Source organism: Argentina silus (assembly GCF_951799395.1).
Source record: "Argentina silus genome assembly, chromosome: 11".
NCBI lineage: Eukaryota > Metazoa > Chordata > Actinopteri > Argentiniformes > Argentinidae > Argentina > Argentina silus.
In genome coordinates this window covers 1,707,772-1,734,175 of record NC_139665.1, presented here as the reverse complement: position 1 = coordinate 1,734,175, position 26,404 = coordinate 1,707,772, and the positions used below count along the sequence as shown (strand labels likewise).

General features: G+C 47.7%; 2 protein-coding genes across 2 annotated transcripts; one reads left to right on the top strand and one right to left on the bottom strand.

The window, feature by feature from the left end:
• Nucleotides 1–2,963: 2,963 nt before the first annotated feature.
• cacng6a (calcium channel, voltage-dependent, gamma subunit 6a) lies at nt 2,964–6,300 on the bottom strand (the record flags this gene model as incomplete). The annotated part of the gene is made up of 4 exons (XM_083680762.1): nt 2,964–3,184; nt 3,484–3,621; nt 4,392–4,466; nt 5,910–6,300. 4 exons carry the CDS (start codon nt 6,298–6,300, stop codon nt 2,964–2,966), a joined length of 825 nt encoding a protein of 274 aa, XP_083536888.1.
• A 9,997-nt stretch (nt 6,301–16,297) lies between these two features.
• On the top strand, nt 16,298–24,550 carry LOC310812109 (uncharacterized protein; the record flags this gene model as incomplete). Its single annotated transcript, XM_083680528.1, has 7 exons — nt 16,298–16,333; nt 17,664–17,907; nt 18,243–18,862; nt 20,620–21,268; nt 21,525–21,775; nt 23,760–23,939; nt 24,341–24,550. 7 exons carry the CDS (start codon nt 16,298–16,300, stop codon nt 24,548–24,550), a joined length of 2,190 nt encoding a protein of 729 aa, XP_083536654.1.
• Nucleotides 24,551–26,404: the final 1,854 nt, after the last annotated feature.

Sequence of the window (26,404 nt, the reverse complement as noted above, 5' to 3'; positions counted from 1 at the left end):
TTTTCGGGGAGTTGTATTATTTTTCGGGAGGATGTCGTTTGGACCTTCAAACTGAATTTCGCCACGATGGCCAGAGGTGGTCAGATTTTACAAACTTATACCCTTCTCCTTTAAATCTCACTGTGCAGCATCAGAATACAGTATTATTATACAGTATCAATGACGTGGTGGAGAGAGCTGGGGAAGAGGCTGTATTTGTTCAACCACATGGAACGCACAGTTAATGTGTGATTTAGTGAGAAGTTTTAATTAGTCAGCTCTCTCTGGGGGAGCCGTGATGCTGCAGTCCCTCTCTCTCTCTCTCTCCCTCTCTTTCTCTCTCTCTCTCTCTCTCTCTCCCTCTCTCTCTCTCTCTCTCTCTCTCTCTCTCTCCCTCTCTCTCTCTCTCTCTCTCTCCCTCTCTCTCTCTCTCCCTCTCCCCTAGAGGAGGAGTGTTGCTGGGACAATAGATTTGTGATCCCTGCTGGCTCAGCAGAACCATCATAACCAGGAGAGTTACGATGAGACCAGGCCTGCTGTATATCTGCTGTATGAGACCAGGCCTGCTGTATGAGACCAGGCCTGCTGAATGAGACCAGGCCTGCTGTATGAGACCAGGCCTGCTGTATGAGACCAGGCCTGCTGTCTGTCTGCTGTATGAGACCAGGCCTGCTGTATGAGACCAGGCCTGCTGTCTGTCTGCTGTATGAGACCAGGCCTGCTGTCTGTCTGCTGTATGAGACCAGGCCTGCTGTCTGTCTGCTGTATGAGACCAGGCCTGCTGTCTGTCTGCTGTATGAGACCAGGCCTGGTGTATGTTGGTCGTGCCAGTTATTCTTATTACCTCTGATCCAATGCCGACGCATGCACACACACACGCACGTACACGCACGTACACACACACACACGCACACACACACACATACACACACACATACACACACACACACACACGCTAGCACACATACGCACACGCACACGCACACACACACGCAAACCCTTGTGCTTACAAATATAGACACCATGTACGGGGTGGGTGTCAGATGTCTGTCAACAGCAGGGTCCTGTTTCATCTGCATGTGAATTAGAGGAGGTCAGGAGGGGGGGGGGGGGGGGGGGGGGTTACAGGGGTAGAGGTTAGAACACCACCCACTTACAGCATACACACGCGCCCGCGCACACACACACACACACACACACAACACAAACAAGCGTGTCAGTTTTAAAATTATAAGACTGTTATATAACCACAAACCACAAACCACAAACCACAGACGTGTGGTTAGTGGGTGGAATGAGGTGATGGTCTTGGTGGTGGGAGGGGAGGTCGAACTGACACAGTCTGAATTCAGTCCATTTTGTATTTCCTGTCCAGGCTTCTGTTGCGCTGCCATGGTCTAAATCTCGCTGTAACAACAGCAACATGTGGGAGACGGTGACGAGACAGAAGCCTGGACAGAGATGACGGAAAGAAGTGATTGGTGTCGATGATGAATAGATGGAGTTGAGAGAGGAGGGAGGAGGGAGGGGAGGGAGGAGAGAGAGGAGGGAGGAGAGGAAGGGAGGAGAGAGAGGAGGGAGGAGAGGGGAGGGAGGGGAGAGAAGAAGGAGGAGAGAGGGGAGAGGAGGGAGGAGAGGAAGGGAGGGGAGAGGTGAGGGAAGAGAGAGAGGAGGGAGGAGAGGGGAGGGAGGGGAGAGAGGAGGGAGGAGAGAGAGGAGGGAGGAGAGGGGAGGGAGGGGAGAGAGGAGGGAGGAGAGAGAGGAGGGAGGGAAAACAGAAAAAATGGCCTGAGACAGAGATGTTGTCTTTACATTTAATAATAAAATCATGTCTTCCATACACAATCACTTCCAGACGATTCATCTTCCTGATTCCCACTCAAACACAGACAAACAAATCACATTTCTGACATATACTGTCTATGTATCTTACCAGAAAAAGTAAGAACTATCTTTCTCAAAATCTTGTTTAGAAACGACAATTGGGTGACACAGAACACACCAAATGTGCTTGGGTTAAGAATCTAAGACCTATTTTCACCCCCCCCCCCCCCCCCCCCCCCCTTCTCATCAATTCATCTTTTATAACAATCCAATAGACATGAGCTTTCATGTGTAATTTAGTTATATGGGATTCATGTGTTTTTTTAAATAAACAAATCACAAAAAATACCATGTTTTACATCAAGCATAATTTGGACAAGTTCAATGGCAATCAGATTACAGCAGAATCTCAAACTACTCTGTTACTAGCATAGAAATGCCTACGAAGTTAAATTCGTGTTAGCATAATGGCTAACCGTTGCTAGCTACCATGGCAGGTAAAGGCTGTATCAGGTAGCCTAGCAACAGCAGTCAGGTGTTTCCGCGCGCCGCTCTGAAGGCCGCAGGTTCAGGGACAGAAGCGGCGCGACGCGATCTGTTGTCAGTAAAAGTGCGTTTGGAGGACACGGCCCCTAATGGGACAGTCTGCTGTATCTCAGACAGGCATGATTTGATATTGCCAATCTTCAGCTTCTTCAACTATCGAGAGCTGATGACGTTCTAAGTGGGACTAATTTAAGCAAAACACAACATTCAGGACGACGAATGTCTTGAACCCTCGTAACAACTCAAAATTTGCTTCCGCTAAAGAGCGACGCGCATCACTAAAACCATGTGACCAGATGTGTGAGGAACCAGTGTTGGTGATTCTATGTCAGGGTGTCTGCCCCGACCAACACAAACTTTGCATGGGAGGAAATGGGAGTTTTCAGAGGACGTGCCAAGGGGAGTTGGCTTATTCAAACACCTACAGTATGACGTTCCACATTCAGTAACTACCAACAGGCGACAACAGACACTTATCAGATACTAGCGGTTGTCGCGAACAGAGACTTTTCTGAACGAGAATTTACATGTTGCGCAGGGCTCTTTAACAGAAGCAAACTGTTGGCCCATAAGACAACATAGACAAGATAAAGTGCAATACCACCTCCTGGCCACTAGCTGTCGCTGTCACTGTGAGGCAGACAGCGTTGCCAGGGACTGTAAGGCAGGGCGAGCAGCAGGAAGAGGAGTCCGCCCACAATAAGAATGGCCCCCGAGCAGCCGACGCACGTCACGGACCAGGACAACTCGTGGTGCAGCGGCACGGAGTGGTCACTGGACAGGAAGGACAGCACTGACTGGTGGAAAACCATGAGAGATAGATGAACTAGGATACCTGGGGGAGAGAGGGGAGGGGGGGGGGCGTCAAAACTGTTGGAGTTCAGCAGCCAGGAGGTCTCTCTCTCTCTCTCTCTCTCTCTCCCTCCCTGTCCCTCCCTGTCCCTCCCTCCCTCCCCACTGTGTCAGAGGTGAAAGAGATAACTGTAACTCCTCCTATAGGTTTCCTAGAGCCAGAGTATATCAGTACTGGAGAGGTAACATGACTACACGGAGGCCCTATAGATAGAGGGCCTAAGAGTGGTGAATGTTCTAGTTTGTCTAAGCAGGCTGTCTGCTGAGCCTCACCTCACTCACCTGACAGGATGAAGCAGAAGGAAGCCGGCTTGAGGAAGAACTGCACCCCTTTGCTGAGAGCCATGGTGATGCACACAGCCCCCATCACCATCAGGAAGAGGCTGGAGAGAGCCAACATGGCCGCCGCCACATTCAGACCTGGGGAGAGACAGACACGTTGGGGCTAGCGCTGTGTCGGTTAGCTTAGCATAGTCATGACACGTTGGGGCTAGCGCTGGGTCGGTTAGCTTAGCATAGTCATGACATGTTGGGGCTAGCGCTGTGTCGGTTAGCTTAGCATAGTCATGACATGTTGGGGCTAGCGCTGTGTCTTTTAGCTTAGCCATTTCATCCTCCCTAATAATAGTATAAACCCCCGAAATGGACCTGCAGTGTCAGACATTAGCAGCCACCAGAAACAGAAAAGGTGAAAATCGGTGAGTCCACCCCTGGCCAGTAACAACATGTTTGTACACAACTACTAACCCTAACCCCTTTTAGAAAGCACTTTTCACGACCAAAACAGCGTTCGTAAATGAACTATTTCTTTCAAGGGATCTCATTCCCTGATCGCTACTGATTAAACATAGTCATTACAGCCATTAGGAAGCTTCTAGAAAGCTTGAATGTAACATATATATATATATTAAACAGTTTACATTCCCGGAATGTTTTACACCCTCTCATGTGTTGGTTCAGAGATCCAGTAGAAACAAGAGAACAGAACAGTCAGTCCCTGTAGGCCTGAAGAAACACCGCCTCCCAGACTGCACTGCTCTGGCAGAGATGGAGTAGGAGGAATACATTGTACCATGATTGCTGTAGTCAATGGCTGACCCGCCGGGACGCAGATGATACTGTCGGAGGAAGACAGAGGGTGTGTGGGCGGGGACACTGGAGGAGAGGGGCCAGGGGACAGAGTGACTCACTCTTTTCTGTTGTCTTCTGAAAGAGGACGGTGTTCTCGCCGGTGGTGAAGAACTTGAAGTAGGTGCAGTTGGATTCTTGAGTAGATGGAAAGAGAGAGAGAGAGGAGAGAGAGAGAAGGCACTTGACTGACGCAAATGGAAATGTTATGTCATCTAATTCACTGATAATGGTGAGAATCCTATTGAAATTCATAAAACTTGTCTTGTCTGCCTGTCTGTCTTCAGCATTGCATAAATGTATCTTGAAATGAAATATGAGAATAAATATATTTAAAAAATGAAATACATCAGTGTACATCAATGAGAACAGAAGGTTAGCATCTCTCCTACGTCAAGTATGGTCAAAACAATCATCCTTGAGTGGGGGGCAGGAAGAATGAAGCCCGCCTACTCAAATGCTCCAATACGAACCTTTATGAAACAAAGTTTAGATCTGACAAGATTGTTCGTCAGGTTGGTCATTTTGACCTGACAAAGATTCTTCTCGGATAGAAGATCCCTGTCGGATTTAAATGTTGGTTGTTTCATAAAGGTACGATGCACAGTCCCGCACAGACAGACAGGCAGACAAGCAGGCAGGCAGGCAAGCAGACAGACAGACAGACAGACAGACAGACAGACAGACAGGCAGAAAAGCAGGCAAGCAGGCAGGCAGGCAGACAGACAGGCAGGCAGGCAGACAGAAACAGACAGACAGACAGACAGACAGACAGACAGACAGGCAGGCAGACAGACAGACAGGCAGGCAGACAGAAACAGACAGACAGACAGACAGACAGGCAGGCAGACAGAAACAGACAGACAGACAGACAGACAGACAGACAGACAGACAGACAGACAGACAGACAGACAGACAGGCAGGCAGACAGACAGACAGACAGACAGGCAGACAGACAGGCAGACAGAAACAGACAGACAGACAGACAGACAGACAGACAGACAGACAGACAGACAGGCAGGCAGGCAGACAGGCATGCAGATTCAATTCATTCTATATCATCTCAATATCATGGTGTCTAGGCATCTTGTGATTTGATACCAGTGGTTGATCTAACAAATATCCTCTTACATATGACACATCTCATTCTCAGTGGGTTCGGGTTTTGACAGGAATACGTGTGAGTTTAATCTAATAATAACCGAACCCAAACATATCCATGATGCAGTCCACTAACTGGCTTTCTCAAGAGACAGTTTGGGACATGGATTGGATTGCCTGCGGTTTCAGTGGATGCTCTTTGGCTTGTAATGATGCTGCTGTTTCAGACTGTACCCCAACAGGCATAGAAATCAGGGGAGGCTGGTGGAGGTAGGAACCGGAGGACGGGCTCATTGTAATGCATGGAATGGACTGAGGAATGGTATCAAACACAAATGTGGAATGGTATCATACACACACGTTTGATGCCGTTCCTCATTCCATTCCATGCATTACAATGAGCACGTCCTCCGATTTTCAACCTCCACCAGCCTCCCCTGATAGAAATGCATTAATGCAGCGCCGGACCAGTCAGTCACCTCCTGGCAGATCCGCAGGCCCACAGCTCTGCCTCTCAGGGTCGATGTCGGCCACCCACAGCCTCCGGGTGCAGCCCTTCCACAGGCCGTAGTGGGCCGTCAGACAGGTCTGGTTGTTGTAGAAGCTCTTGGCCGGCGCCAGCTCCACCCAGAACTCCGTCCCCACGCCCAGGACGGTCAGAACCACCCCCACGATGGCCACGAAGAACGCCAGCTTGATCTTCCCCTCCTGACTGTCGCTCATGGCGCCATCCGACGCCGTCGTCACCCGACGCTTAGCTCCTCCTCCTCCTCGGCTGCTTCCCATGACACCCATCAGCCCTGAGGCCCCGCCTCCCGCCACCCCTGGTGACCTCACATCCTCTTCCTGTGCCACGAAGGTGGACCACATGGCGGAGGCGCAGATGTGTCCAGTACGAAGGGCTCGGTTTGAACGGCGTGAAAAACAGTCGAAGCGTAAACGCGTCCTCTGGTGAGGGGCGCTGGCGTTTAGGGGGTGTGTCTGAAATATCTTGTGCTGTTTTCAAGGTCAGAATTTTTCAGTGCAGCTGATAGTACCTGACCTGGTCATCGCCATGAACACGCCTCTATGACTGCTTCTCCGCCCACCTGAGCGCAGGTGAGACAGCGTTCCAGAGCTCTGGTATGTTCACCTGTTACCGCCAACACAGATTGCCAATATGCCTCTGTCCGTTTTGCGCCGGTTGAAAATAGAACCCAAAATGAATAGGGTTATTATAAAGAAAACATAAAAATTTACTATAATTATTTATTTTTTTATGTCTGGGATTATCAGGCCTGTGCACAAAAGAAACCAAAAGCAAAGCATTAACGGTTGAGTAGCAACACCAGACATCGAAACATCGACCAACACCGAGGTCTGGATGACGATGGAGACAACTCAGATGAGGGGGGCATTATGAAAAATGGGGGAAAAATTACAGAAAGTAAAAATGAAAAAATCAAAGATTTGTAGCTACAAGGTCGTGGAGAAACAGGATAAAGATCAGGGTTCTTCTTCTAGGAAACAGGATAAAGATCAGGGTTCTTCTTCTAGGAAACAGGCTAAAGATCAGGGTTCTTCTTCTAGGAAACAGGATAAAGATCAGGGTTCTTCTTCTAGGAAACAGGATAAAGATCAGGGTTCTTCTTCTAGGAAACAGGGGAAAGGAACCAATTCATATTCAAATCAGGCACAGGATAGACAACATGAGTTGAACACTTGTTTCATAAATCCATCACAATGTTGTTATAAGATGAATGTAGCAAGAAATATATTACTTTGATCTTTGTTTCAACCCAATAGTGTCATGTTGGCTGTGTTCTAGACGGTTTAATACCACAGAGATACATGTCCAACTGTGTGATTGAATGTCAAGTCTGAACCGGCGCCAGCAGATAATGGCCAAAAACCGGTCAAACTGGGGCAAAGTCGGCCATCTTTACCTTCATATGTCAAATACACTCAATGAGAAATAAACCAATGGGAGTTTTAAATACTGCGTCTACCGTTTACATGACATGCAATGCATTTTAAGACTGTTTACAAAAACTCTTATAGAATAATTACAGTTTTCTCAAAACCAATGTTAACATCAAGCTACAATAACAATCATGCTGTATTCTCAGTGGTTCTGTATGTTTTGCTCATTGTGCGTTAAATTGACACAGCACACCAAATAATGCCTGTGAATATAAGGATGAGTTAAACTGCTGTACTGCATCATTCGCTTGACACAGACGCAGTGTGCTGTGTCAGGCTCTCAGGAACAAGGTATTCATATTTAGATATTCAGATTGAAAGATAAGTCAATCATCATGAGGATTAAAATGACAAAGGCTAAATTATCTGATATCACTCTTGAGCAATTAACAAACATACAATGTCTCTCAATATCCCACTCGTACTATCTCCAAAACAATTTAATGATCAGTTTGAAATCAAGAGTAACTACATTGATTAATCAAATGCCACAGCATGCATAGCAACAAACCCCCCCCCCCAGGTCAACATTTGCAGCCACTTTTTAAACAAAAACAAAATCAATTTATTCACCGAGATACACAACAACACTAGCTACATGTTTGAGACTGATTCATTGTCTAACACACGTTGCTTTGTTGCTATCATGGTCACCTTAGAAACACAACAATGATATGAGCTAGTTGCTAACCTGTTTGGTGTGTGTGGTTCAGTTCAGAGGTAGTTGCTAACCTGTTTGGTGTGTGTGGTTCAGTTCAGAGGTAGTTGCTGACCTGTTTGGTGTGTGTGGTTCAGTTCAGAGGTAGTTGCTGACCTGTTTGGTGTGTGTGGTTCAGTTTGGAGGTAGTTGCTAACCTGTTTGGTGTGTGTGGTTCAGTTCAGAGGTAGTTGCTGACCTGTTTGGTGTGTGTGGTTCAGTTCGGAGTGAAAGAGGGCGAGGTGAGAGGGGAGAGGGAGTGAGACAGAGAGGGAGGGGGGTGCAGAGGAGGGGGGAGGGGAAAGGGGGTAGTGGCCTGTAGCTTCCTGTTACTGTGCGTGGGAGGGTGGGAGGGTGAGTGGGAGGGTGGAAGGGTGAGTGGGGGGGTGGGGGGGTGGGGGGGTGAGGGTGAGTGGGGGGGTGGAAGGGTGAGTGGGGGGGTGGGAGGGTGAGGGTGAGTGGGGGGGTGATTGGGCTCAGTAGTTACCTAGGCTCCCGTCTGTGCCTGTGGATTTGTAAGTAAATCTGTGTGTTTACATACAGGACACAAGCACAGCTGTGCAGGATCTGTCTCTCTTTGCTAGCCCTGTAAAATGTATTTGTGAGAAAATGCATCAGAAGTGTGGGGTCTCTATTTCAGTGTGTGTGTGTGTGTGTGTGTGTGTGTGTGTGTGTGTGTGTGTGTGTGTGTGTGTGTGTGTGTGTGTGAGAGTGAGTGAGTGAGTGAGAGTGTGTGTGTGTATGTGTGTGTGTGTGTGTGTGTGTGTGTGTGTGTGTGTATGTATGTATGTGTGTTTTCATTCTATTTTTGACAGCCACCTGTTAATAGCCTGATAAAAAAGCACCGTGAGGCACCGGCAGTTGAAGAGTTTGTGTTTGGGAGCGCGTGAGCTGCTCTCCTGTGGCCTCTGGTAGTGTTGTGTTGATTGAAGCAGGAATCGTGACTAATAACGCCTGAAATAAGAAACTGTGCTTGTTACAGTCTCAGCTGGCAGGCTGTCAAACCAAGAGAGGAGGTCAGCTGAAGAGGCCTCCTGGAACTGAACAACTAATGGCATAACAATAGCAGTTTATCTGTGGTAACTTTTGGTCTCTAGAGGACAGGGTTACAGATTTATACAGGTTCTCTTCCTTCCTGTTGTCCCTGTGAGTGACATCCAAGGTCTACCACCTATATTGCTTCAGTTAGCGGGCAGCTATTTAAAGCTGCTAAATAGTGATGCTATGCAAAATGTGAGTTATGTACATTGCCCTAGATAAAGGGCTCCGCTTGGCAGGAGGAAGCTGCAGTGCAGGCATCAGAAATGCTGTAATCTGAGGTTCTCCAGGCGAAATGGTTGTAATGGTTATTGAGGGGGCTTATAAATGTATTATGTGTTATTTTAAATTAAATCGTGACATGATTTAAAATGGGAACTTAACTGCCACTTTCTTTTCTTATAATGGGATTAAACAGTTGATACTTCACTCAGGGGTTTGGACTCTTTATTGGGTGAAAGGCTAACTTTTAACTTTTAGGAAACTTTATCAGTACAGTACATTACAGACTGACATCAATCCCATACCACTCCCTCTCTCGAGGGGGGGGACGGGGGACGGGGGACATCTATGTGGTGAGGTCATGGACAGGGTCAAAGGAATCCTGTCTCAAACCGTGCTACACTCAGAGACATGAGGGTTCAACAGGAGGGAAATCACTAATAAGCAGTGATCCTGGATCCTTGGTTGGTTGATCGATTGATTGACACATGTATTCATTGATTGGCAGATTTTATTTTGAGTAAACAATTCAAATTAAAAAGACATACTGTATAGGCCTAAAAACAATTTTAGAACCCTTTTAGATTAGATGTAGACCCCTTTTGGGTTCCACATAGAACCCTTTTCACAGAAGGTTCTAAATGGAACATGACGCCCTCACTCCACACTGACTCTGCCCACACTGACTCTGCCCACACTGCCTCAGTGTCTCAGTGTCTCAATGCCTCAGTGTCTCTGTGTCTCTGTGTCTCTGTGTCTCAGTGTCTCAGTGTCTCTGTGTCTCAGAACCTCAGTGTCTCTGTGTCTCTGTGCCTCAGTGTCTCAGTGTCTCAGAACCTCAGTGTCTCAGTGTCTCTGTGTCTCAGAACCTCAGTGTCTCTGTGTCTCAGTGTCTCTGTGTCTCAGTGTCTCAGTGTCTCAGTGTCTCAGTGTCTCTGTGCCTCAGTGTCTCTGTGTCTCAGAACCTCAGTGTCTCAGTGTCTCAGTGTCTCTGTGCCTCAGTGTCTCTGTGCCTCAATGTCTCTGTGTCTCAGTGTCTCAGTGTCTCAGAACCTCAGTGTCTCAGTGTCTCAGTGTCTCAATGTCTCAGAACCTCAGTGTCTCAGTGCCTCAGTGTCTCAGTGTCTCTGTGTCTCTGTGTCTCAATGTCTCAGAACCTCAGTGTCTCAGAACCTCAGTGTCTCTGTGTCTCAGTGTCTCTGTGTCTCTGTGCCTCAGTGTCTCAGTGTCTCAGTGTCTCTGTGTCTCTGTGCCTCAGTGTCTCTGTGTCTCAGTGTCTCAGTGTCTCAGTGTCTCAGTGTCTCAGTGTCTCTGTGTCTCAGAACCTCTGTGTCTCAGTGTCTCTGTGTCTCAGTGTCTCTGTGCCTCAGTGTCTCTGTGTCTCTGTGTCTCTGTGTCTCAGAACCTCAGTGTCTCTGTGTCTCAGTGTCTCAGTGTCTCTGTGTCTCAGTGTCTCAGTGTCTCTGTGTCTCAGTGTCTCAGAACCTCAGTGTCTCAGTGTCTCAGAACCTCAGTGTCTCTGTGTCTCAGAACCTCAGTTTGTAACTGTGTGACTAGAAACATTAATTTGTGTCTCTAAGTGAACTATTTTCCTGTCAGTGTGAGAATGCTGCAGTGAGATGTGGCCAGCATGGAGACCTGGCTGCCACAGGGTGACTAAGACACTGTAGTTGTGATGATCTCCATAAGATGGCACTCCCAGGCCGAGCTTCTGGGTGGTGGCAGACTGAACCCCCTGATTTAACCTCTTCTGCCGAAAACCCTATTTTACATATTTCCGCCTGGTGGGGTTCCGGTGGGAGGGGTGTGTGTGTGTGTGTGTGGGGGGGGGGGTTACACTGCCTCCCCACTTCACACCTCCTCGCCCCAAGGGAACAGATTAAGTCTAACACACAAAGTCTTTAAAGCGGACTGGGGCCTCCTTTGCCTACGTGGCCGTGATCGGGACAGAACGTCCAGGTGTGGGGGTCAGGGGGTCTTGTCTGGGGTGAGGCTCTGGGGACCAACACAGTGGTATGGGAGGGGAGTGGTGTGGGGGAGGCTTCTTGGACAGCTTTCACCCGGTAGTAAGTCTAAATCTCACTTCTTATTCTCCCTCCTGCCTGTGTTGTTTTATTTCCTCCTCCCCTCCAGTAGTCTTACCCTCAGACTCGCCCCTCTCTCTCCCTGCCGTAACCAACTTTAATTCTTAGATAGAATTAGAGCTCTGACATTACATTTAGACCAGCTAAGCTGGTTATGAGGGGAGGTTTGGGATGGGAGTCGGTCAACCAGCCTGTCTGAGTTAGCCAGGTCATCACCGCTAACCGCCAACCCTAACCCTAACCCAACACTGAACATACTAGGAGAATGGCCTAACACTGAACATGTTAGTAGAACAGCCTAACACTGAACATGTTAGTAGAATAGCCTAACACAGAACATACTAGGAGAATAGCCTATGGTGCATTCCCACTGTATGTTGAATTTATTAACTCCAAAGTATCAGGAGGTGAGGGAACAGTGGAGGCTGGTGGAGGTAGAAATCGGAGGACGGGCTCATTGTAATACCTCAGGGGAGGCTGGTGGAGGTAGAAATCAGAGGACGGGCTCATTGTAATACATCAGGGGAGGCTGGTGGAGGTAGAAATCGGAGGACGGGCTCATCGTAATACCTCAGGGGAGGCTGGTGGAGGTAGAAATCGGAGGATTTCTACCTCCACCAGCCTCCCCTGATGTATTACAATGAGCCCATCCTCCGATTTCTACCTCCACCAGCCTCCTCTCTTCTTAATGTACACCTGGATTATCATCTGAGTTGTTTTGTGAAGACCGTAATCTGAACAAGAGAATAAGAACTGCTTCATAAAAGAGTCAAGAAGAGGCAACAAGAACAAGCGGAGGAGTGGAGACAAGGGAAGAGAGAGGTAGAATAAAGAAAGAGGGAGAGAGGGAGGGAGGGAGGGAGGGAGGGAGGGAGAGGAAGAGAGAGTTAAATTTATCCTGCTGAAGCAAATCCCTCTCAATCTGCTCAGTGGTTGGTATGGACTAGCCAACCTGGGACTCCACAGCTCAGCAGGTAAGGAACTTATTCTCCCTGAAAATAATGAACCGCATGTTGAGTTAATTTGTGAAGGTTTTACAATATTTAAATGTAATGGCCTTTTTTTAATTACTTTTAGCTAAATCTGCTTTGTCAACAGTGTGTTTACCGTAGATTTAGCCTGGCTGCTGTTGCATCAACAGTTTAGCTCATGAGTAAACATCTCTGCAGTCACAGAGGACTTCTCACTACCTAATGGCAGGAGAAACAATAGGGTATAAAGACTTAATATCACAAAATAATATCTATATTTGTTCAAACAGATGTGGCACTGCTGTCTCTCACAGTGTAAAACAATATAACTTGTTGTTCTCATTCATCGGAATCTTATTTTCAAATGCATTCACAAAAGTGTCACTTTCAAATAGTTGGCCTCTCTCTGCAGTCATGACCTTTAGGCTGTTTATGACTGTATTCCTGGTCAGAGCCAGGGACAGTTATGGCCTTGTCTTCACTAATATATTGTCTATTTGTAGCACAGATTACAGCATTACAAGAGTCATTTCCAAGTAATGTGAAATCCTCTTTATAACAGCTGCAGAGTTCATGAACGTGTCTCTGTCACTATTCTAAATTATTCTAGATTATTTGAAATTATTCTAGATGATTCTGGATTATTCTGGATTATTCTACATTTTTCTATTTTACTCCCTTTTCACTGTAGATCTTTTCTCAAAGCGTTTTCAAACCGGCTCTTTTGACTCGGGGTTCTTTTGAACCCTGCGTTCAACTTGTTTCACACTGGCAAAAGTTGTAAATGTTTGGGGTTGAATTCAACCCGGGGCGAGATGAAACCGTTTAACACTGACGTCTTTCAGCCTGGACGAGCACACAGAGCCGAGTCTTTGCCTCCTTCAAATATAGAATTCAGATTTTATTATGTTACAAACTTTAGTAGAGGCCCAAAAGCCGAGCCTGCAAAAGCCAAAGTTCAATACGCCATCAGGATCAACTGCTTGTCACATGTTGGTGTATCTGCAGTGATGACGGTTTAAACCTTCTTGATGATAAACCAGCAAAGGGCTGATTAGTGAGCAGCAGGAAGGACAGACAGTGACGCGCATGTGTTGTTGGTGCCACAGTAACATTCTAGTGTTATTTTTGAGAAACGCTCTGTTTGAACTCCTAAGGCCACCGTAGCTCAAAGCAGACATTTTCCCACCGGAGCTTTCAACCCTGGGAGAGTATCTCAACCCGGGGAGGCTGGTGGAGGCAGACGGGCCCATTGTAAAGCATGGAATGGAATAAGGAATGGTATCAAACATGTGTGTTTGATACCATTCCTGATTCCGTTCCATGTATTATAATGAGCCTATCTTCCGATTTCTACCTCCACCAGCCTCCCCTGGTCTCAACCCTGTTCCATCCGCAGAGTTGACTCACCCCAAGTAGAACATCTCACCCGGGGTTAAAAAGAAAATGTTCCCTCTAGTGGCCCGGGGTCACCCTGGGGGGAACTGGCCAGTGTGAAATTGCCTTTATATATATATTTTTATCAAACACACATAACTGGCAAATAGAAGAAGGATAAGAAGAAGAAGAAGAAGAAGAAGAAGAAGAAGAAGAAGAAAATTTGGCCATATTTGGCCATGCAATCAATTTTCATCAATTGTAGGAATGTGATACGTGCCCCCCCCCCTCAACCGAGACAACACACACGCACTGCAACCCTAACCCTAACCCTAACCCTGATCTAGCTGCCCCGATCTAAACTCTAACCTCGTGTCAAAGCTTATGTTAAGCTGGGGCATGACCTTTGACTCACCCAGGACAGCGAGGTTAACCCCCGGGGAGGCTGGGGGAGGCAGAAATCGGAGGACAGGCTCATTGAAAATTTTAAAATAAACATGCGTATTTAATACCACTCCTCATTCCGTTCCATGCATTACAACGAATCCGTCCTCCGATTTCTACCTCCACCGGCCTCCCTTGTTGGAAGCAGCATGTGCCCCAGTACAGCTGTGTCTGGGTAACTACAGCCCATCAACATGAACCAGTCTGAGATGACAGCTGTGGTGCTGGGGGGGTGTGATCGGGGGGCGGGGGGCGGGGGGGACCATAGAGGGGACTGAGATTCAGACAGAGGCCAGGCAGGACTTCCAGGGTCTACCTACTATAATAATAATAATAATAATAATAATAATAATAATAATAATAATAATAATAATAATAATAATAATAGTAGTAGTAGTAATAGTAATGGTAATAATAATAATAATAATAATAATAATAATAACAAACATTATTCATATAAAAGAGAACAGAGATATACATATACATAACTAAAATATAAGTAGAAAACAGTAAAACTCCACACATTAAAAATAATAAGGGCAGCATCAATAGAAGGATAGTCTATAAAAATGAGTTTTAAGAAGAGATATTGTAGGTATCTTCAGTACAGTATGTTCAGCAAACAAAGGAGACACTGTAAAAACTTGGGTGGAAATGACCTGGACAGAGTGAATTGAAATTGAAAAAGTCTGGAACTTAATTCTAGTTTATGTACAATTCATAAAGATGTAATGTTTCTGCCACACTGCCTGCTTGTTAGCCTAAGCGTCCGCTGATGGTTGTGTTGTTTTTGGAACCAGAGTGTTTCTATTAGAGAGTGCTGGCCGTGTTATTGACTTATTGGATCGACCCTGGGCTCTCCAGCACCCAAAGAAACTTTAATCAAAACTGAACATCATTTAGTGCCTAGAGTCTTTTCCTTATCTTCGTACCTGGTCATACCACGTTTTCTACTCATCTGACCACTGTCTTGTTTCGCAGTAATTAGTCACATTCGACCTACGTTGTGGCAAGTTGACATGTCAAACTGCCATGTACGTCAGGGGAGGCTGGTGGAGGGCGGATGTCATTGTAATGCATGGAACGGAACAAGGAATGGTATCAATTACACCTGTTTGATACCGTTCCTCATTCCGTTCCATGCATTACAGTGAGCCCGTCCTCTGATTTCTACCTCCACCAGCCTCCCCTGACAGACCCTCGCGTGCCGAGCGAGCATGAGGGGAAGCCTCTTAAGCAGTGGAGCAGGACACATGTAGACAGGGCCTGGAGCAGAGCCTGTAGACATGTAGACAGGGCCTGGAGCAGAGCCTGTAGACATGTAGACAGGGCCTGGAGCAGAGCCTGTAGACATGTAGACAGGGCCTGGAGCAGAGCCTGTAGACATGTAGACAGGGCCTGGAGCAGAGCCTGTAGACATGTAGACAGGGCCTGGAGCAGAGCCTGTAGACATGTAGACAGGGCCTGGAGCAGAGCCTGTAGACATGTAGACAGGGCCTGTAGACATGTAGACAGGGCCTAAAGCAGGGCCTGTAGACATGTAGACAGGGCCTAAAGCAGAGCCTGTAGACATGTAGACAGGGCCTGTAGACATGTAGACAGGGCCTGGAGCAGGGAACATGTAGACAGGGCCTGGAGCAGAGCCTGTAGACATGTAGACAGGGCCTGGAGCAGGGCACATGTAGACAGGGCCTGGAGGTCTGTGGAGCAGACAGGGATAGCTCCTCTCACACGTGTCATCACAGTGCCTTGACTTCCTGAAGTGAAGGCCAATCCCCCACACACAGTAATCCTGCAAGCCTATTAGCCCTTCAACCTTGGGCCATGGGAGGAGTGGTCACAATACTTTGACTTACCAGAGCTTGTTTATTTGTGCCTCTTTGTCCAAAACTATGACATATTCCATTTGTAAATCTATTTTCTTTGTATGCTTTAATGACTACGTATAAGTATCAGAAAAATAATGATTGTTATTTTAGTTTCTCTATGAAGGAACAAAGAAGGGTTTAAACACAGAAACAGCAGTTGGAAACCATTGCTTTGATGTTTGAGGAAGACCTACTGTTGTCCAAATGCAGTCATACCGTATCGGCATATTTGTGTCGGCGGTAACAGGTTTAACACCACTGTGCTGTAGAGCCGTCTTGCCGTCTCATGGGTGGAGTAGCGGTAGGTAGAGGCGTGTTCATGACAATAAGCAGGTCAAGGCAATCATGTGAGCTGAAGAATCTGGCCTTGAAAACAGCACTAATATTTCAGACCCACCCCCTTATACCGTCACCACGAGCACAAGGCATGACACATTTTTAAACACAATTCTATTTCTTCAGAAAGAAAACATATCTAATTATCATTATAATTATTATAACCACTATTAATTATTATTAACAGTGTTAACAGTGGTTGTAGATGAGCATTGGGTAGATAATGCTTGATGCTCCAGCAAGTATTATGTCTGATTGCCATGTTTAAAGGTCCAGTACGTAGTTTTGAGCTTTAAGGTTTTATGGTGCTAACTGGCCACGACAGCGGCAGTGATGAAGGAATGAGGTCACATGATTTTCTGTTTGGTTTTGTTTGTTTACAAGGATATGGAAATGTTTGCTGCAATTAGAAAACATAGTATATGTATGTTTAAAAAATGTTCAGGGCAAATGCTGCAAGTGCAAATGCTTCACCTAATATAAGCCTGTATATGCTACATGGCATTTCAGATGCTTTAACTTGGCATAACACATTTACAGCAGTTCAACCAAGGACGGCAATGGTTTCTAATCAATTCATTCAAAAGGGACAGCTGTGGAAGTGTTGGTGTGTTGGGCTTATGTAACATTATGCAACATAAGCCCATGATGAGTTGGCTTAATAAAAGTTTCTAAACCCATTAAAAAAGCAAAGCAAGTGTTGAAGGAATAAATGAATCGGTTTGGGAAATAAACCTTGATTGCTGCAGTACATTGTCACACATCTCATAAAAGCTGTTTTGTGTTTTCCCAGATGAGGATTTGGAGCTGTAGTCTACTGTATGCTTAACTATCAGATACCCCATACAGATCATGTGTATGAGCGCATTGCAAGAATTAAGATTTCAGAGAATAAACAGATTAAGGATTTTCAGTCGGATTTTCAGAGTTTGTTGCGAGCAAAACAGTGCCATTATATATTCAGCCAGGCACATGCAAAAGTAGGAGTGAAAAGAGGAACCCCCCCCCTCCCCTGATTTCTACCCCCCCCCCCCCCCCCGATTTCTACCCTCCCCCCCCAATCCTGTGTCAGTGTATCTATGATCACACCCCACTAAGCCGTTGCTGCTGTTGTCTAGCCACTGAAGTTCAGTGACGATACCGTATGAAGTTCCAAAGCCGGGATTATTCCCAAAGACTTTTCACTGGATTTGGTTGTGACCTCTGTGACGTGTCTCTGTTGTCTTCCCCGTAGGTGAGAGCACGGTTGGACCTCTGGCATGGTCAAGAGCTGGAGATAAGGGGATTATTCAGGAGATCCGCTGTGCCTAAAGGGATCAGCTGGAAGCAGACCCCCAGTTCCACGAACAGCGGAACACGGAACACGTCAACTGCCATTGGCCTGGCATGGCATGGAACCAGCTGGTCTCGTGTGATACCAGGGCTCCGCGATGAACCGCTAACAACTAGGGCAGAGACACAAAGCCCTACGTGCTGCAGTACCGGCGCTGTGTTTGAGTGTCTTCCAAGGAATTGACACTCGGAATAGGGGATTGGTCGTTTATTGTCATGTGTCACATCAGCTTGCTGCCCGCCCCAAATGTCCTCCACTCATGGTGCACATCACACCAGACATAAAGCGCTGAAGGACCGTCCCTCGACTAGAAACAGACACGCCAGCAACCTAAGATGGCCAAGGCAGCCATCCCTCCTGCAATGCTCTTGTCCACGGGGCACGCGCCATGGGGCGGGATACTTCCGGGTTTCATCTCCTTCATTCCCTCCTTCCCCCTTTTCTCCTCTCTGCTCCTCTCCACTCTCATATCCTCCTCAGTGGCCGCCAGTGGTTTGCCAGCATTGGAGCATGACTATGGACTCCACCCCAAGTTCGTCTGCACCCCAATTCCAGCGGACGCAGACCCCAGCTGCTTCACACAGAGCGGGGCACCACATGGACCGGCCCACGGGGCAGCACATGGACCAGCCCACGGGGCAGCCCACGGGGCAGCACATGGCCCCAGCAGTAACGGACATCACGGCCCCACATCGGGGGGGCCTAACGGGAGCAGCAGGCGGGGAATGTCGGACGAGGCCAAAGCCACCATCCTGCACCTCCGCGAGAGCCTGGTGAGGCAGAAAGAGACCATCCTGGACCAGCGGGAGACCATCAGGGAGCTGACGGCCAAGCTGACCCTCTGCGAGGGCTTTGGCCGCGGGGTGGGCCACCACGACGATGACCACCACGGACCCACGCACCACAACTCCCACCACCCCCCCACGGGCTCCCACCACTCCTACCACGACAACGACCCCCACTACCCACACAACGGACATCGCCCCGACACGCACCACCGGGGGAAGGGGTCCTACGGAGGTAGCAAGCACGGGGCCTTCTCCCCGGAGCAGACAGGAAAGACTCTCCAGACGCTGAAGGAGAGGCTGGAGAACCTGCAGGTGAGTGTAAGTAGTAACAAGGGATGAGGGGGAAATGGGATCGGCGGCTTACTGCAGTCGTGGTAATTGAGATCGTCCACCTGCGTCATCCAAGAGCCACCCACCCAGGAAATCACCTGCATGTTTGTCTCCCTGCTGACCTGTAACATGGAGGTAAGCAGGGACTCAAAAGGGTTCTCCGGCTTTCTCTCAAGCTGTGAGGATATCGGTGGCATACAGCCCAAGCCTTATTGCTTTTGCGTAGGAAGCCCTAAGTTTGTTAATTAATTAACTTGACCCTCACCCGAGAGGACCTAGACTGATCACAGGGAAATAAAGTAATCCTTGAGAGGGTCCTGTCGAGGGAACTACATGACGGAGACCGTAGATGGATTATAGACAACAACACATTCTCTTGGATTTTGCTGTCAATGACTCTCAATTTGCGTTCAGTTGCCGTGGGGATTTAAAGTTCCGCCTGTAAAACAAGATTGGATGAATTGGTCCCCGAATTCTTTCCACCTTATCCAGAACGTACTCAGTTCATTTGATTTCGGTTAATGGGTAGAAAGGCTCGTAGACGGTGTTGCCACCTTTCAGGCCTTTCATTCTCCTCAGAGTGTTAGAGAAAAAACAGTAAAGCTCAGATTTGTCTTCCGTCACTCCTGCCTTTAACAGGATGGCGACGCCACAAACCGGTGACCGAGTGTCACAGGGTGCAAGCCACCTTCAGCGGCAATTAGCATGATCCACACAGACAAGCCTTTAAGCGGGTCACGCTCTCACACCAAGTAAAGCCGGATTTACTCAGAGACACTGAAGAAAGGAAAGGAAGGAGGTCGTCCGGGAGGGTGGGGCCGGCTTAAAATGTCATAATGCCCGGCCAGAGAACTGATATTCCTCCATTTCACTGCCCACTGTAGCACCGTGCCCAGCGGGGGGTGAGGGGGGAGAAAATGGCTGACTTATGTTGCGCTGATGTCACATACTGGCAGGGTTTGCTGTCTGGGTCATTCTATAGAAATGGTGTAAATTGTGTCTCCGGTCAAGACAAAAAGATAAAAAATACTTAAATGTCAAGACTTTTGATGTTAAATTAAATTAAGTTTGACCTGATTTGGCCCAAGTCAATAAACAACATATTGATTTACCAATGCAATAGAAAATTATATACAGTACCAGTCAAAAGTTTGGACACACCTTGCCAAGAGTAAAAGCTGTCATCGAAGCAAAAGGTGGCTACTTTGAAGAATCTAAAATATAAAACATATTCTGGTTTGTTTAACACTTTTTTGTTTACTACATAATTCCATATGTGTTCCTTCATAGTTTTGATGTCTTCAAAATGAATCTACAATGTAGAAAATAATAAAAAAAATAAAGAAAAACCATTGAATGAGAAGGTGTGTCCAAACTTTTGACTGGTACTGTATATATACATGTATGATATCTGTTGGACAAGCAGACAAATAGTCATATATGAGCAATAACGACAAGGGACAGTGGAAAATTAGATAACTTTTGAAGGCACTCATACAGTAATATGTCATGGGTTAGTGTTAGATGTCATGGTAGTAAATAACAACAAATGCTGATACGTAAATATAATAACGTGGATAATATTTTCATCAAGTTCCTAATTCCTTTCACTGTAATGGTGGAAGATCTATGGCCTAATGTGTGTGTGTGTGTGTGTGTATGTGTGTGTGTGTGTGTGTGTGTGTGTGTGTGTGTGTGTGTGTGTGTGTGTGTGTGTGTGTGTGTGTGTGTCTCTCCAGGCCAGGAACTCCTCCAGCTCCTACTCCAGCTCCCTCAGAGACCTCCTGCAGAGGAAGATCAATGCTCTGGAGGAGCAGCTCCACAACCACTACGGCGGGCACCATGACTACGGTCACCACGACGACCACCACGACGACCACCACGGTACCGGTCACCATGACGATCGCCACGACGACCACCACGACGACCACCATGACGATCACGACGACCACCATGATGATCACCATGACGACCATCACGACACCCGCCCCAATAGCCACCGTGACGACCATCGCTATGACTACCACACCGGTCACCGTGACGACCATCGTTATGACCGCCACTATGACCATCATTATGACCGTAGCCATGGCCGCCACGACGACCACCATGACGACCACCGTGGCAATGGTCACCATGACGACCACCACGATGATCACCATGACGACCACCATGACAACGATCATCACGACAATGATCATCACGACAACGATCATCACGACAACGGTCACCACGACGACAGTCACCATGACACCGATGCGGACCAAGGCCATCGCCCTCGCCCGCCCTTTGGCAGCAAACCGGCACCCAGAGTGCCTGTCAGGGGAGGAGGGTCCAACAAGCTGGACACCGTCCTAAACCAACTGCACCACAGGAACACAGACTCTGGTACTGTATTATCTAACTAACTATCTATACTATCTAATTAACTATTGATCTATACTATCTAACTAACTATACTATCTAACTATCTATACTATCTAATTAACTATCTATCTATACTATCTAACTAACTATCTATACTATCTAACTATCTATCTAACTATCTATCTATACTATCTAATTAACTATCTATACTATCTAACTAACTATCTATCTATAAACCCAGCCCTGAAGTTTGCTTTTGTTTGTTTTTTGTCAGCAGGTCCCCGCAAGAAACCAAAGAGTCCAGAAGCTTTCCAGATCGGCTTCCCGATGCGCACCAACTACATGTATGGCAGGGTGAGGAGGACCCTACTCAATGAGATCTTCGCTCTCACTGTCTGTCTCTGGCTGAAGGGAGGGTCCGGGCCGGGCCTGGGCACCCCCTTCTCCTACTCGGTACCAGGACAGGCCAATGAACTGGTTCTCATCGAATGGGGCAACAACCCTATGGAGTTACTGGTTAATGACAAGGTAAGGGTATCATTGACTTTCTCTGGAGACTTTCACTTTCGAGCCCTGAGTGACCAGTTTGAGAATAGGCAGTTTTTTGTTCAAACAACATTCAATGTAGTGATAGCTTTGATAGCTTTCGAGGACCAAGCTTAATTATTGCGTATTGGTATCACAAATCCAAAGTTTGTGTAACCATGATACCAGTCAGTTACCTTGGCAACACAAACAGAAAAATCACCTGTGAGACCGACCCACATTGAAGCGACAGGTGTCTCTGCTGTTTCTCATCCAATCAGAGCCTAGAATTGGACTTATCCCCGGTCCTTATGGACGGAGGCAGGTGTGACAACCACAGTTAACCTATAGCTTCCCCTTCGCCCCGTCTTCCCCCCTGAGGAACAGTGGCTCTGTCCTCACCTCTCATCCTCCCTAATGGCATAAGACCACAGCAGAGGAGGCAAGCTGCTTACTGAGTCAGGTGGAGAGGAGCCTGGTCACAGGGTGGACGCGGCGTCAGTCAGGTGGCCCGAGACCACACCTCAGCATGGGTCAGACAGGTGACCTGAGACCATACCTCAGCATGGGTCAGACAGGTGGCCTGAGACCACACCTCCACCATACCTCAGCATGGGTCAGACAGGTGCCCTGAGACCATACCTCCACCATACCTCAGCATGAGTCAGACAGGTGGCCTGAGACCATACCTCCACCATACCTCAGCATGGGTCAGACAGGTGCCCTGAGACCACACCTCCACCATACCTCAGCATGGGTCAGTCAGGTGGCCTGAGACCATACCTCAGCATGAGTCAGTCAGGTGGCCTGAGACCACACCTCCACCATACCTCAGCATGGGTCAGTCAGGTGGCCTGAGACCACACCTCCACCACACCTCAGCATGAGTCAGTCAGGTGGCCTGAGACCATACCTCAGCATGGGTCAGACAGGTGGCCTGAGACCACACCTCCACCATACTCAGCATGGGTCAGACAGGTGGCCTGAGACCACACCTCCACCATACTCAGCATGGGTCAGACAGGTGGCCTGAGACCATACCTCCACCATACCTCAGCATGAGTCAGACGTTTCTCCCAGACAGGAGGGGCTGTTGCCATTCCCCTTGGGGATGCCCACCAGTGGAGGCTGGTGGAGGTAGAAATTGGAGGACGAGCTCATCGTAATGCACAGAACGGAATGAGCCCGTCCTCCGATTTCCACCTCCACCAGCCTCCTCTGATGCCCACATTATTGCAGACTCAATATATGGAGGGTACTATGCAAACTCATTTACATTACACTTACATTTTAGACATTTAGCAGACGCCTTTATCCAAAGCGACTTACAACAAGTACATTTGTCTAAGTAAGTGAATTATCTGTCTACATCAGTCATCATAAGAAAAACAAATCTATGCCAGGCCCAGGGGCCATTGGCAGTCACAATGCTAGAAGAAGGAAGAATTACTTTTTTTATTTTTATTTTTTTTTATTTTTATTTATATTTAAAGTAGAAGGTACATAAAACACTGTAGCTTAATGTAATAAACATTTGTTAAAGGTACATTCAGCAATATGATACTTCAGATATTGTTAAGCTTCACCCAAGCAACCTTTTCATTCATGGGCGACTCCATCGGCATCATCAACTAATCAGCCAATCAAGCAATCAATTAAACCTGCATTGTCTCTCTTTCTCTGTGACATTGCCCCTTTCTCTGAAGTATATGTTCTGTATAGTATTCTGTGACTAAGCCAGCCTATCAACCAATCCTTCAGTGGAGGCTGGTGGAGGTAGAAATCTGAGGACAGGCTCAGTGTAATGCATGGAACGGAAACGGAAGGAACGGTATTAAACACTGTATGTTCCATACCAATTTGATACCATTCCTCATTCCGTTCCATGCATTACACTGAGCCCGTCCTCCGATGTCTACCACCACCAGCCTCCCCTGCAAACATTACAGTACATTCACCAAGTACTGACCTCTCTTCCTCCTCCCAGGCCGTGACGTTGCCCATTTCGCTGACGGATGGGAAGTGGCACCACCTGTGCGTGGCGTGGTCGACTCGGGACGGGCTGTGGGAGGCCTACCAGGACGGGGTCAAGAGGGGGTCAGGAGAGAACCTCTCCGCCTGGCACCCCATCAAGCCTGGGGGGGTCTTCATCCTGGGCCAGGAGCAGGTGAAGTACATGGCTGTGTCCTGTATGTTTGTATACCAGGGGAGGCTGGCGGAGGTAGAAATCGGAAGACGTGGCTCATTGTAATGCATGGAATGGAATGAGGAAGGGTATCAAACTCCATGCATCACAATGAGCCCGTCCTCTGATTTCTACCTCCACCAGCCTCCCCAGATTTGAGCTGATATATGAACTATTTCTCGCCAGCAGAACTTCTAGTTTCATTCCCAAGGTGTTCCATCAATGCATGAATAGAGCATCAAACCTTGACTCACCGGCCTTCTGACAGAAGAATGCATTCATTGCATTCAATGACAGTTCTTTGCCAAAGAGAATAACAAAATATTGACCGTCAGTCAAGCAGAACTGTACGTGTAACTCTGTCTTCTCCTCCACGCTGACAGGACACCCTCGGCGGCCGCTTCGACGCTACCCAATCTTTCGTGGGTGAAATATCGGACCTCCAGTTCTGGTCCAGAGTTCTCACGCCCAACGAGATCTACAGCCAGGCTACATGCGGGGCTCACCTGACAGGCGATGTCATCTCCTGGACAGAGGCGAACGTGGAGCTCCACGGCGGGGTCACGAAGTACCCCTTCGACCCCTGCCACTAAGGACCACCCCCCCCCCTTTCTGCCTCAGCTCAACGGAACGGGATTACAAAACCCCCGATGGTCTGGTGTCAATAGGGTACTCAGGACCAGGGGAGGCTGGTGGAGGCAGAAATCAGAGGACGGGCTTGTTGTAATGTATAGAATGGAATGGAATGAGGAATGGTAACAAACGCAGGTTTGATATCATTCCTAATTCCATTCCATGCATCACAATAGGCCCAGGGTCCCGGGCAGGAGTGCACAAAGCCCACAGATCGCATCACCCACCGGCCCCGCAGCCCACAGATCCACCGGCCTACGGCCCACAGATCCGCCGGCCCGCCGGCCCACAGGGAATTCTCCCGGTGCTCCAGATGGCCAGTCCACTACTGCCCCCACTACCCCTTCTACCCCCCCACTCGGCTGGGGAACCCTGAGGAAAGGCTGGATGTACCTGCATGATCACAGCCGCTGCTGCTCCAGGGATCCCAGACAGCTGACAGGATTCCCCGTCTCTAAACGGGCTACAGGGGAGGCTGGTGGAGGCAGAAATCGGAGGACGGTGCTCATTGTAAAGCATGGAACGGAATGAGGAATGAATCAAATCAATTCCATTCCTAATTCCGTTCCATGAATTACAATGAGCCCCGTCCTCCGATTCCTACCTCCACCGGCCTCCGCTGGCGGGCTTGCGTAGTAAAGCTCTTTATGACAGTACTTCGGTGCTTGAAGAATAAAAACATTGAAACGGCGCTGGGATATTAATGATATTAATGATGATAATGAGATTAATGATAATAATGATATTACGCTGGGAAACGGTTCTCACAGTGGACGACTCCAGATGTTGCTGTCTTTCTGTGTACGACATGCCTTGTTCATGTCTTCTGTATACAACATGTCTTGTATACGATGTCAAATGACTGAAGGGAAAGCACTTTGGCATGATACTCACCTACTCTGATGATGAAGAGGACAGGTTAGAGGCCCTCAAAACAGGGCCATGCTGTCGCCATGGAGAGTCTTTGTCCTGAAGGACCACGGTGATGCTTTCATAATTGGATGTGAGAGACAATACACACCATACAGAACACTGTCTTTTTGTTTTTTGTATATGAAGATGGGGGTTGCTTCTAGGACTTCTGTTTGTGACTCTTAGACTGTCCTTGAGACCAGGGGAGGCTGGTGGAGGTAGACATCGGAGGACGGGCTCATTGTAATGCATGTTATGGAATAAGGAATGGTACCAAACTGTCTTATTTCGTTCCATGAATTACAATGGGCCAGTTCTCCGATTTCTACCTCCACCAGCCTCACCTTGATTGAGACGGGTCAGCACAGCTCTACCAGAGAGATGTTAGACGTCTATTTCTGGATATCAGCTCGTACAACAAACACATTAACACATTTCCACAGCCACTAAGTAGCTCTGCACATGTTAGTTAGGGGTTATGCTACCATATGTCCATCAGCAAAAACATGACTTTTTTTTTTTTGTCAGTATGAAAATGTGTTTTTTTTTCCGTAAAAAAGCATGACATTGTTTCAGAGCTCTGCCATGTCTGTGACACGGCTGGGCTTGGTGATGTGGATCAACCTGTCTCTCTGCTCCAAAATGGCGACAGGTTTTGATGTAGGAGCATGTCTGACATGTGGACCGGCGCCGGCTGCAGAACTACAGGTGAACCGGCTGTCAAGAGGTCTCAGGTAATGCTGACGTCGTCATGGCAACCCGTGGCTTACAGTGGGATTTATGTGAGGAGTAGAGCTCTGATCCAGACTGTTGCTGTCGGCAGCACACACACACACACATGCACACGCACGCGCACACACACACACTCACACACCATCACACACACACACACACACAGACGC